A 12,897-nucleotide genomic window follows, 5' to 3' on the forward strand; every position below is an offset into this window, starting at 1 on the left:
GAACTTCAGTTGTATTTTCTCAGAAAAATTTGTAGCCAAAACTGGACACATTCAACTCTCTTTAAAATTACATTCTCTTATTAATAAAAAATTTTTTTCTTATTAAAGAAAAATTTTTATGAAAAATTTTTATGATAGCAATATTTAACTTGTTAAAATAAAATAATAATAATTTGAAGGAATAGTAATTTAATTGCATTGGGAAAAAAAGTCCAATCCAAAGCTAAAATGTAAACACTTTATTTTTCTTGATAAAGAATGCAATTTCTAATTTCAGTTGAATGATACTTTGTACCTTATTGATGTTTGGTTCCTCCATCATAGAATTTTTGATGGTTTCACAGTTGTCCTCTAATGACTTCATCAAGAAAGAATAACCACATGACAAAGAGTAAAGACGAGATGTAACATGCAAAATACTGGGGATATATTTTTAAATTATATTTTTAACCCAATTTACTAGAAAACAACACTGGACTGATTAATTTTTTTAATTTCATATTTATTAAAATAGTATGTGTGGGGTTGCATGGTTAGAGGTTCAGGAAAACTTAATCCTTCAAAACTCTTAACCAACGCTAATATATTTTGTTCTACCGCCTAAGAAATATTTACTCACTTATTTTGAAATGCTGATATTAATGCAAAGTACTTTGCACTACAAATTTCAGAGCTACTGGTGCCACAATACTATCAAAGAAAATTAAAGTCAAATTGTTCTCTTACACACTACTGCATCTGTCTCTATTGTATCTCACTCCTCATGAAAACCTCTTGGTTAGAAAATCTTGATTTCTAAGTTTCTAATTCTCTCCTCTTGATTTAGCCACAGACAGTCAATAAACTCCTCAAAGGCACATATCCTTCTTAAAAGGGGAAATTAGTACTTGTTAAAGAAAAAGTTGGTTCATACCTGTAGTTCTCAAACAACAAAAGCAAACAGAAAAAGGAACTGGGGATAAAAAAAATACAACTACCAAGCATTTTTTCTTGGGAATGACTTAGGTATTATTTGCAGCTATCTGTACTTAATTTCCAAATAAGTATAAACAGGGAAGACCTTCTATTTTAAAAAGGCATGTACCAATAAACTACATTATATAGGAAAAGAGAAGATCTGAGGATACACAAGGATTTTAACATCAGACAAAAAAATTCACTTTCAAACACATAAAGGGATAAAGAAACAGCACTCTCAAAATACTCTCCTTGAACTCCCACCAAAGTTTAAGACCTATCACATATCTGTCTACTAGCCACCTAAAAAGTTAGTGTCTTGGATTCAGCTACTTAAGGATAACCATCATTTTATTAAAAAAAGAGACAGAAAGTAATTTTGTTAATGCCAAAAATAGACTAGTCTACTTTCCAGTAAAGATTAAATAATTTTGCACTAATGCTATAACATTAATATTCTATTTCATTCCATCTTATCTGTTTTACTACATAACATTTTTCTTTTCATATTCCCACTCTCAAAATGTCACTATCTTTAAGAATATCACCATCACAAAGAAAACCACAAAGCAGGAAATAACTGTAAATTTCTAGTAATTACTATTAATCATGTCAGGTTTTAAATACAATAAATCTACTGGTCAAAACATTACAAAGTCAGGGATATTATCCTCATTCTGCAGATAAAAAAACAAAAAATCAGGGAAAATATTTAGTTTACTGATAGTTATAAAGTCTTAGTCTAACATTCATATTCACATTTTTTATTAAAATAATTATAATACAAAACAACTTAATATCATGAAACTCCTGAGAAAACTCAGGATAAAATAAGAGGAATTTAAAAGGTTTAGTTGTATTCACTCATCTGTCATCCTTCCTTTACGCATTCTGGCTTAGTTATGCTACTCTAGTCCCTTAATGATTCTATTCCCTGATTTAACTAGACAATGTAGTGGTGCCATAGTGTTTTTGTTTTGTTTTCAGAACTATTTCATTTTCCATATACACTAAATGTATCAGCAGCAAAGAAATGTTTGTATTTTTATAACTAATCAAATATGGTAATGTTTTTAAAAAATGACTTTGTACTTGAATTATACCAAATTTGCAAATTCATATTACAAGGTACATCACAAAAACCAAAGAATTAACAAGCATAGTAAATATGCTTTTTACACAGAACAATGCATTAGTGCTTTATATACTATGATGAGAATGCTTTAACTTTTAATAAATTATTTTAGGCAAAGATGTATTTAAAATAAGAAACATTACCTCACCAGTAAACATACCCTAAGAAGTCTAATAGTCTTATCTAACACATTCATTTTCAATTTTATTTATACAAAATTTACTTGAACTGTTTTAACAGTAATTCATATACTAAATATTTAAGATGTACTTTATGTAAGGTTATACTGAAATACATGTCAAAGGTCTTCTAAGTTAGCAAGAACATTATATATGTTGTTTCCTGGTTTGTCTAATCCAATATTAAATAATATATTTATATCATCAGGCAAAAACTAAATAACAGTCTATGCAGTTGCCTCTTATAAATTAGTGCTTGAACTGAGAGAAAATGAGATATATGTACTTTTCCTTTTTTTAAATAAGGTTAGATGCCATCTTGCTTTTTGCTAACTGGTCTATTATGAAGCCATTCTATTATTTCTCCAACTGAAATTATCTTCCTTTCTCCCTCCTACTTCAAAAACTGTACAAAGCTTGCTTCTCAAAATATGATCCACTGACCAGCTTCTGGTCTCTTTGTTACTGGCACATGAAGACATAAGAAATTAACTGCATCAATAATTCTACTGTTTAGTTTACCCAATATTTTTCAATAGCAAATCTGTCTGAAAGCAGTAGCAGTATGTTAACTTATATTTAGGTGCAAGTTCCCCTATCATCACAGTGGAACTTTTTAATAGCACTGAACTAAATGATAAAATAATTATTATAATGATAATATTATGATATAATCAGTTACAGTGTAATTACTGAGTTTGCAAAAATTTCATTAAGAAGCCTTATATCTGAAATTTTTTCAGAATACAAACCTAGTTTCAATCAAACTTCTAAGATAAACTTCTTTCAACTATCATGAAAATTATGGGAAATTTCAACTTTCTCTCTTAAACTAGTGATCATGACAACTGAAGACACAAGAAACAAGATACAGAATCTTAACAGTCTTTTTTGGGAAATAAAAATTCCAAGTACATTTGAATTACTTAAAATTTACTTAGAAAAATACTGACCTTCCATCTCCTTTTCCATCACTTTTCTATGCATTAACTACATAATACATGTTTATCATATAAAAATAATTTTTTTTAATTCTGGAAAATGCAACTTATCTTTAGGGTTACATAATACAAAAAGTTTCAATAGTAAAACAGTAAACAAGGTTTAACTTATACAGACCTCATTTAGACACCTTTTCTTTGTGAATATATTTCTGATGAAGGTCTCCTGAATTTCTTCCTGCTTCACCAGGTACTGCCAAAGTCTCTTCACAGACAGTGCCAGATGGTGTCTGGATCTACAGACAGTATACTTAATTATACACTTCAGAGATTTCTGATTAGCTTGACCACATTTCCTTGGTTCTTTATGAATATTTATAGTAATAAATTAACTAGAATCAGAACATATCATCTAGGGCAGCAATCAGCAAACTTTTTCTTAAAGGACCAGATAGTAAATACTTTAAGCTTTGTGGGGCATATGGTCTCTTATACAACCAACTACCCAACTCTGCCACCAAGGTGGGAAAGCAGCCATAGGAAATGTTGAAATGAAAGGGTGTGGCTGTGACCCAATAAAACTTTATTTACAGTGCAGGAAGAGGAATGGATTTGGCCCCATGGGTTGCAACTTACTGGTTCCTAACCTAAGAACATAAGATCTAGCAAAATAGTTATGCTTCCTAGAAGAGGTCTAGAAGCAGGACTACTTGTGCTGTATAGGAACACAACCAGTCCATAAACTGTTCCTGATGTGCAAAGAGGCACGATCTTGTGAAAGAACGTACATTAACTACGTGACTAAGCCATTAAGTACGTTGTTTAGTTCTGTTGACATTTTTTGCATTAAGACTTTCTTGCTAAAGTAAGCACTGCTGATTTACCTTTCAGTGCAAATGCTTTATCTCCTCACAGAAAGCAAAACAATTTGCTAACTGGCTATTTGGACTAGCACTGCTCCAAAGTGGGGCAGTAAACTATGGCCTATAGGCCAAAATCAGCCTGCCTTTCATTTTCTAAAATAAAGTTTACTGGATCATAGTCATGTCCCTTTGTTTTGTTATTGTCTGTGGTTGCTTTTACTCTACCATGGCAGGGTTGAATAGTTACAACAAGACTCCAGGGCCCACAAAACCTAAAATATTTACTATAGTGAGCTTTGCAGGAAATGTTTCTAACCTCTGGACTATAGTATACATCACACAAAGACTCAGATAGGAGCCTACAATAGCAAATTAAACATAGAAGGACTTAAATATTTTTTCTTTAAATACTACCTGACAACATTCCGATTAATAAAATTTAATAAAACTCATATTTTAAAACTGCACCCACAGGAAAACCTACTTGAAAGGAGTGTTTGCAGGTTCCAACAAAGCTTTGTGGCGGAGAATTGCAGGACCTGCAGACAAACTTTCTTCAGAGGTATGACTTGCAATATAGTTCTGAGGTGGCCCACCATGGATTTCAAGTCGTCGGAGAAGAACTTGTTCCCAACACTGAAGAGTTTTTAGAACTGCATGACAAAGTGGTGAACTAACTGGAAGCTCTAAAAAAGAAAATAAAATTGACCCAAATTTATCTTGAGTAGGAAAATGCTATATTCAGTTGTAAGAATGACTAAGATATTACACTTTTTGGCAGAGAAGATGTAGAAGAGAGGTGGGCATAGAAATACAGAGAATTAGAAAATGGATGTCATAAGTCTGTGCAGCATTTCTACATAATTAGGTGGCCTAAAAGAAAAAAAGGCAACCTAGGTTGAAATTACATTACAGCTTTACTACTAGAACTTGGAAGAATATTTATGACTCATGATAAATTATTGCTATTTCAATTACTGCTTTTGACTTTAATTTCATCTAAAAAAATGTACCTGAATATTATGAAAATACTGGGAGGGAAATTAAATGTTTTAAATCTTTGTATCAGCTCAATTTCTGTATGGCATACAACTAAGATTTGTTAGAAAATTAACATAATACACAAAAGTAACCAAAAAAAAAAAAGTTAAATAATACCACAAACTCAGCACTTTCTAGTTCTAGACTTCCATACTCCTGAGTCTTGATCCCTCTTTTAACTGTTAGCTATTCTTGCTATTTACCTCCAAAAATCTAAATAACATGCTTATACTAAGAATTCTTCATTTTTCAATTTTCAAAATAATCTACTGATTTACTACATGGAATATAAGAATAAACCTCTCTCCATAATTCCAATGTAGCCACGTAATAATTTTTGGTTAAATTGGTATTTTAGTGTTTACCTTGGTATATACACATATAAAAACAGATCATAGCTGAACCACTTAGTATCTACTACCATGACCATCTCTTTATAATCTTTTCCTCCCTTGGAGTTGATAGGAGTTGTTGTGTTTGCTTAGTTTTCTAAATATTTACCACTTATATTAATCCCCCAACACTTTGGCTAGAGCTATAAATAAAGTCTCAGTTCAGTCAATCACATCAAGTTCAGATTCCTTGCTTTCTTGGATATTGTCTTCCTAAGGGCACCTAACAACTGAACAGATGCATTTACAGATGATTGATCTGGTTAACAGAAACCTCTCTTCCACAATATTTACTAAACTTTTACTCCACTATTTGAAAAAAATACAAAATAGTAAATCACAAGCAATGGCAATGTTAGTTCATACTAAGGCATTTATTACCTGCAAGATCATGACCTGCGAAGGGATAGAAAGTCTTCAAATTGTTGAGAACCAACTGCACCATTGCCAAGCGCATCAATGACCAACTAAAAAAAAGCAACAGTGTATCTGTTAAAAATCTACTTAGGAATTTAGAAGATACACCATTCTTCCACCCAACAATTCCTCTACTAGGACTCTACCCTGAAGATATACCTCCAGAAAAGAAAAACATACTTATGCAGTAACTCAGGTCAGCATTATCTTCAATAGCAAAAGAGTAGAAACAACCAAATTATCCATCAGGAGAGTACTAGTTGACTTAATAGGGTTTTAAACCATGGTGTACTAGGATAGGCATAAAAAAAAAAGGATCTCAAAGTGCTAATAGAGTGAACTCCAGCATGCATTAATAAATAAAAAGCAAGTTACAGAATATTATACATATATGCTACCTGCTAAACTTCTGTGTAAGAAAGCAGGGGGAAATAAGATGTTTATACACACACACACACACACACACACACAATTTTTATAAACAAAAAAACCTGAAACTAGTAAAAATGGGCATCTGTAGAGGGAGTACAGGAGAAATTGGGTGGAAGAGAGACTTCTGATTTCACATTCTCACACAATTTTGTTTTTATGTTAAAATGTTTCAGCTTCCCTTTTATTTCAAGTGAAGCACATATTTTAGAGTACAAGTGTTTAATTACTTTAAATTGTGGCAAAGTACAGATAATATAAAGCTTACCACCTTAACTACTTTTAAGAATACAGTTCAGTGGCAGTAACTATATTCACATTGTTATATGACCATTACCAGCATCTGTTTCCAGAATTTTTTTCATCTTGTAAAACTGAAACTCTTTACCTAGTGAGCAGTAATTCCTCATTTCTTCCTTCTCCTAGTCCCTAGAAACCATCATTTTGCTTTCTGTCTCTACGAATTTGACAACTCTAGGTATCTCATATAAGTGGACTTGTACAGCATTTGTTTTACTGTGACTGGTTTATTTTACTTAGCATAATGTCTTCAAGGTTCAGAGTTGTAGCATATGTCAGAATTTCCATCCTTTCCAAGGTTGAAGAGTATTCCATTGTATGATTAGACCACATTTTATTGCTTTTACCCCTCAGCTGTAATGAATAACCTGTTATGAACATGGGTGTACAAATACCTGTTAAGACCCTGTCTTCAATTCCTTAGGGTAGATACTCAGAAGTGAAATTGCTGGGTCACATTGTAACTTTATTTTTAATTTTTGAGGAACTACCATACTGTTTTCCATAATAGCTGTACCAATTTACATTCCCACAAACAGTGCTCAAGGGTTCCAATATCTCCACATCCTTTATAACACTGTTATTTGGGGGTGTATTGATAGTAACTATCCTAAGGGTGTGAGGCTTTCACTGTGGTTTTGATTTGCATTTCCCTGATGATTAGTGACAGTAATCATTTTTTCATTTGTTTATTGGCCATTTGCAATATTTTCTTTGGAAAAATGTCTATTTGAGTCATTTGCCTATTTTTTAATTGGGTTATTTGTGGGGGTTTTGTTGTTGTTAAGTTACACAGGTTGACTTCTGAACCATGCATATATTTTATATATTCAGAAAACAAAATTAGGTCAACAGAAGAAAAGCAAACAAACCACTAAGTAAAAATCTCATAATACTTTTTACTTTCAATAAAAGAGTATTTCATTTTCCCTAATATACTTGTTTCTTTTGGAAGAAAGAAATATTTTTCTGTCACACCATTAACATGTAATGTCTTAATAAAATATATATGCCTTTTAGATATAAACAGCATATCAACAGAGATAACATAACACCATTATTCATGCAGGTAGGGATAATGCAGCATTGGAGGTGAGGGTGAGAGTTTTGAAAATTTATGATTTTATAATATTTGTGGAAGCCTTTTTTAAGATAGTAATCATTGACATCTTAGAGTATGAGTATTCTACTGAAAGGACATTAAGTTTTCTGGCTTACAACACTATGGTTTGTTTATCTCAGGGAACAAAGGGCAAGGAATAATTTGATATCAAGATTTATGAGGACTGATAAAAAGTACAGATTGTCCATTCATGGACAATAAATTACTGTTAAGTAAAGGAATTTAATAATTTCAACTAAAGAAATGTACCACAGTCCAGCAAGCTATTAATTTTACATGTATTATTTTCAAAAATATTCTGTATATTAAGCCATGGTAAGTTTTTTAAAAGACACTTAAAATTAAATATTCCATACCTATATGAATTTGAATTAGAATGCTCCTGGAGGTGAGAATCTGAGGTTAAAACATCATTGTCATCATTATCATCATCATCATCATCATCATCATCACTTTCCAGACTCTCCTCTGAATCATATTCTGCTCTGCTTTGAGAAGGAGGTAGAAAAGGCTAAAATAAAAAAGTTACAGAATTTGTCATCCAAATATCTGATTTAATACATTCAATTATATAGTCTAACATTAGCAATTCAGCCCATTTCAGATACTTCAGTGTAAGAAAATACCAATATTTGGATAGTTTTTTTTTTTTGACATTCTGTCTTCAACAACCTTTACACAATTTCCTTATTTATTCATTCATTCAAAAAAATTATTAAATATTCAGTATGTGTCAAAAAGTATTTCATATGAGAATTTTTAAGATATACACATAGTCTCTTCTCTCATACAGCTTACATTTTAGTGGAAAAAACAGGCAAATAATAGAAAGTTAAATACAAGTTGTGAAACTTGTGGCTTTCCTATAGACTAACAATGAACTAATAGAAAGAGAAATCAGGAAAACAATTTCATTCACAATTGCATCAAAAAGAATAAAATACCTAGGACTAAACATAACCAAGGAAGTGAGAGACCTATACCCTGAAAACTGTAAGACACTCTTAAGAGAAGTTAAAGAGGACACTAACAAATGGAAACTCATCCCATGCTCTTGGCTAGGAAGAATTAATATCGTCAAAATGGCCAAACTACCCAAAGCAATATACAGATTCGATGCAATCCCTATCAAATTACCAACAGCATTCTTCAACAAACTGGAACAAATAGTTCAAAAATTCACATGGAAACATCAAAGACCCCGAATAGCCAAAGCAACCTGAGAAGGAAGAATAAAGGGGGGGGTCTCGCTCTCCAACTACAAGCTCTACTACAAAGCCACAGTAATCAAGACAATTTGGTACTGGCACAAGAACAGACCCACAGACAGGTGGAACAGAATAAAGACTCCAGACATTAACCTAAACATTAATGGTCAATTAATATACGATAAAGGAGCCATGGACATACAATGGGGAAATGACAGTCTCTTCAACAGTTGGTGCTGGCAAAACTGGACAGCTACATGTAAGAGAATGAAACTGGATCACTGCCTAACCCCATACACAGAAGTAAATTAGAAATGGATCAAAGACCTGAATGTAAGTCATGAAACCATAAAATTCTTAGAAAAAAACATAGGCAAAAATCTCTTGGACATAAACATGAGCAACTTTTTCATGAACACATCTCCCCGGGCAAGGGAAACAAAAGCAAAAATGAACTAGTGGGAGTATATCAAGCTGAAAAGCTTCTGTACAGCAAAGGACACCATCAATAGAACAAAAAGGCATCCTACAGTATGGGAGAACATATTCATAAATGACAGATCCAATAAAGGGTTGACATCCAAAATATATAAAGAGCTCATGCACTTCAACAAACAAAAAGCAAATAATCCAATTAAAAATTGGGCAGAGGAGCTGAACAGTTCTCCAAAGAAGAAATTCAGATGGCCAACAGACACATGAAAAGATGCTCCACATCACCAGTCATCAGAGAAATGCAAGTTAAAACCACAATGAGATATCACCTCACACCAGTAAGGATTGCCACCATCTAAAAGACAAACAACAACAAGTGTTGGCGAGGTTGCGGAGAAAGGGGAACCCTCCTACACTGCTGGTGGGAATGTAAATTAGTTCAACCATTGTGGAAAGCAGTATGGAGGTTCCTCAAAAAGCTCAAAATAGAAATACCATTTGACCCAGGAATTCCACTCCTAGGAATTTACCCTAAGAATGCAGCAGCCCAGTTTGAAAAAGACAGATGCACCCCTATGTTTATTGCAGCACTATTTACAATAGCCAAGAAATGGAAGCAACCTAAGTGTCCACTAGTAGATGAATGGATAAAGAAGATGTGGTACATATACACAATGGAATATTATTCAGCCATAAGAAGAAAACAAATCCTACCATTTGCAACAACATGGATGGAGCTAGAGGGTATTATGCTCAGTGAAATAAACTAGGCAGAGAAAGACAAGTACCAAATGATTTCACTCATCTGTGGAGTATAAGAACAAAGAAAAACTGAAGGAACAAAACAGCAGCAGAATCACAGAACCCAAGAATGGACTAACAGTTACCAAAGGGAAAGGGACTGGGGAGGATGGGTGGGAAGGGAGGGAGAAGGGCGGGTAAAAGAAAGATGGCATTATGATTAGCATGTATAATGTGTGTGGGGGGCACGAGGAAGGCTGTGCAACACAGAGAAGACAAGTAGGTATTCTACAGCATCTTACTACGCTGATGGACAGTGACTGTAATGGGATTTGTCGGGGACTTGGTGAAGGGGGGAGCCTAGTAAACATAATGTTCTTCATGTAATTGTAGATTAATGATACCAAATATATATATAAAAAGAAAAAAAATACAAGCTGTGTTTGTGTTATAAAGAAAAAATAGTTGGGATCAAGAACATAGATAAGAATTGAGGTAAGTGTTCACGAAAAGCCTCTCTGAAAAGTGTCATGTAAGTGAGCCTTAAAGGACAATAATAAATAAGCTACAGAACAAGAGAGAAGAAGAGCATTACATGCTGCTGAAAAGGTCTGCAGAAAGACCTCAATTTGAGAAAGAGTTTGGCATGAGAAAAGTAGTTTGACTGAACCTTACTAAAGCAAGAGGATAAAGTTGGGATAAATGTTAAAGAGAATGGCAGATGACAGGTCAAGTAGGGTTTTGGTAGGCTGTAGTATGATAGAATGCTGCTAACAAGGTTTACACAGAGGACAGGAATTCAGATTTGTATCTTAAGAATTTTACTATGATCACTCTCTATGAGAGAAAAGTCAGTGGTGAAGATGAGAAATAACAGATTCATGGTATATTTTTGAGAAAGCAGTGACAGATTTGCTCATAAATCTGGAGAGCAAGGAAAAGAGGAAAAAGATTATGTCAGAGTTTTCTGGCTTCAGCAACTATAAGGATAAAGATGCCATTTACTAAAATGGGAGGACTTTAGTTGTGAGAGGTGGGATATTGGAGAAAATAAATATAAAAAAACAAAATCTTTAAGAAAAGCAGGTTTCACAGATCACGTAGAAAAGGAAGGATGAAGAAGGGAGACTGTGAAGTAATAAATGTAAGGCTAGGGGAAAAGAAGCAGAGACTAGGATCAAGAGAAGAAGAAACGTATCTTTAAAAAGGGAATAGTCACATCTGTTAAATATTGCTAAAGGGTCAAATAAGATGATGAAGAAGCTTCTGTTGTATTTAACAACACAGATGCCACAAGAGTCTCGATAATAGCAGTTTCAGTGCAGCAGCTGGGTCATACTGTAAGTAAACATGAAAGGGACCTAAGATAATAGAAAGGAAATGAGTATATAGATTTGAAAAGATGAACCAGAACAGGAAACAGAGAAATGGACAGAAAAATAGCTAGAACAAGTTTTGGGGTCAAAGCAGTATTTAGGAAGAGATATTACAGAGCACCTTTCCGTCCTAATGGGAAGGTGCCAATAGAGAGGACAGCATTGAAGACACAGTAAAGAGTAGAGAAGAAAAGAGCAAGGATGGGTTTCAGAATGGAACTGGAGGCTTTGATAGGAAAGACTTTTATTCCATAATAACTGGAGGAAAGAATTAACATGGAAACAAATGTAGTTATATCTTAGTGATAGGATGATGAAAGAGTTTTGTCTCATTCTGTTTTTTTTAATGACTTATAAGATGAGGTCAACAGTTAAGGGTAAGGATGGAAGTGGAGGTATGGGAAGTTTGAAAAGAGAAGTTATAAAATCTTGGGTCTAAACAAACCTAATAAAGAAATGTAGCAGGGAGGCAAAAACTTCTGCAACTGCTGAATGAGGAGCTTTGTTAAGTCCTCTCCCCAGAAAGCACTAAAACTGGACAAAGTTGTTAAAAACAACCATTTAAAGATACTGAAGACTGACCAAATGCATACAACACACGGAGAAGCATTTATTCCAGAAAAATCTTCTGAATCTCTGGTAAAACAGTAAGAATCTGGCATTTCAGCCAGAAGCTAACCCTATCCCCACCCCTGCCACTTGGTGGTGCAGTTGTCTATCAGGGCCAGCAGGGCAGTCTTTGAGGACTAAGAACTCTGCTGCTTGGCCAGAGGGGACTGACTTTAATAAAAATTTCATACACAGTGGCATTGTCAAAAATAAGAGAGGTCTCAGTAACAAACAATTAGTGAAGGCTAACATCTCAACCACCCTGAGGCTATGATACAGGTTAGGGAAAGGGCAGACCAGCCAGAAATTCAATAAGGGAATCCAGGAATAAGACAGCTTAAGAAGGCCTTGCTTATCAAGATTTCTATAGCGAGCACAATGAAGCTTCAAAAATGAAAATGAAATAAAATAGAGCTTGATAAGCATTTGTTGAATGAATGAATGAGTATGTAAAAGGCAATGAGGAACAGGGAGATACAAATGAAGGATAAAAGGAAAATAAAAGCCACTGCTTAACAGCCTAGGAAATCAGTGTGTCATCAGAAAATAGTTTAGTGTCAGTTAGTACAAGAAAATAAGGAGAACATCCGAAGTTGAGAATTTGAGGGATTTGACTGAGCACAAGAGAAGTGAAGATATACACAGATAGTTTTTGCTTCACAGAGCAGTGCAGGAATGTAAAAATGATCATGCAAGCTGAAACTATACAAAGCAATCTTAATAATTAATGGAAAAGACAGCGTCAACAGCA

The 12,897-nt window shown here is 33.7% G+C and overlaps 1 protein-coding gene across 8 annotated transcripts in view; it reads right to left on the minus strand.

The window, feature by feature from the left end:
- Positions 1-12,897, minus strand: part of DMXL1 (Dmx like 1) — a 169,501-nt gene that overhangs the window by 45,720 nt on the left and 110,884 nt on the right. For 5 of the 8 annotated variants that reach the window (XM_036903234.2, XM_036903230.2, XM_036903233.2 and 2 more), the window contains 5 exons: positions 8,134-8,288; positions 5,890-5,975; positions 4,560-4,761; positions 3,391-3,508; positions 296-358 (listed from right to left, as the gene is read on the minus strand). In XM_036903234.2, the coding sequence (XP_036759129.2) occupies positions 296-358; positions 3,391-3,508; positions 4,560-4,761; positions 5,890-5,975; positions 8,134-8,288 (624 nt within the window). The remainder of the gene's footprint in view (positions 1-295; positions 359-3,390; positions 3,509-4,559; positions 4,762-5,889; positions 5,976-8,133; positions 8,289-12,897) is intronic. The other 3 variants (XM_036903236.2, XM_036903235.2, XM_036903232.2) reach the window with 1 other exon arrangement.

The sequence above is a fragment of the Manis pentadactyla genome, chromosome 13 (assembly GCF_030020395.1).
Source record: "Manis pentadactyla isolate mManPen7 chromosome 13, mManPen7.hap1, whole genome shotgun sequence".
Taxonomy (NCBI): Eukaryota; Metazoa; Chordata; class Mammalia; order Pholidota; family Manidae; genus Manis; species Manis pentadactyla.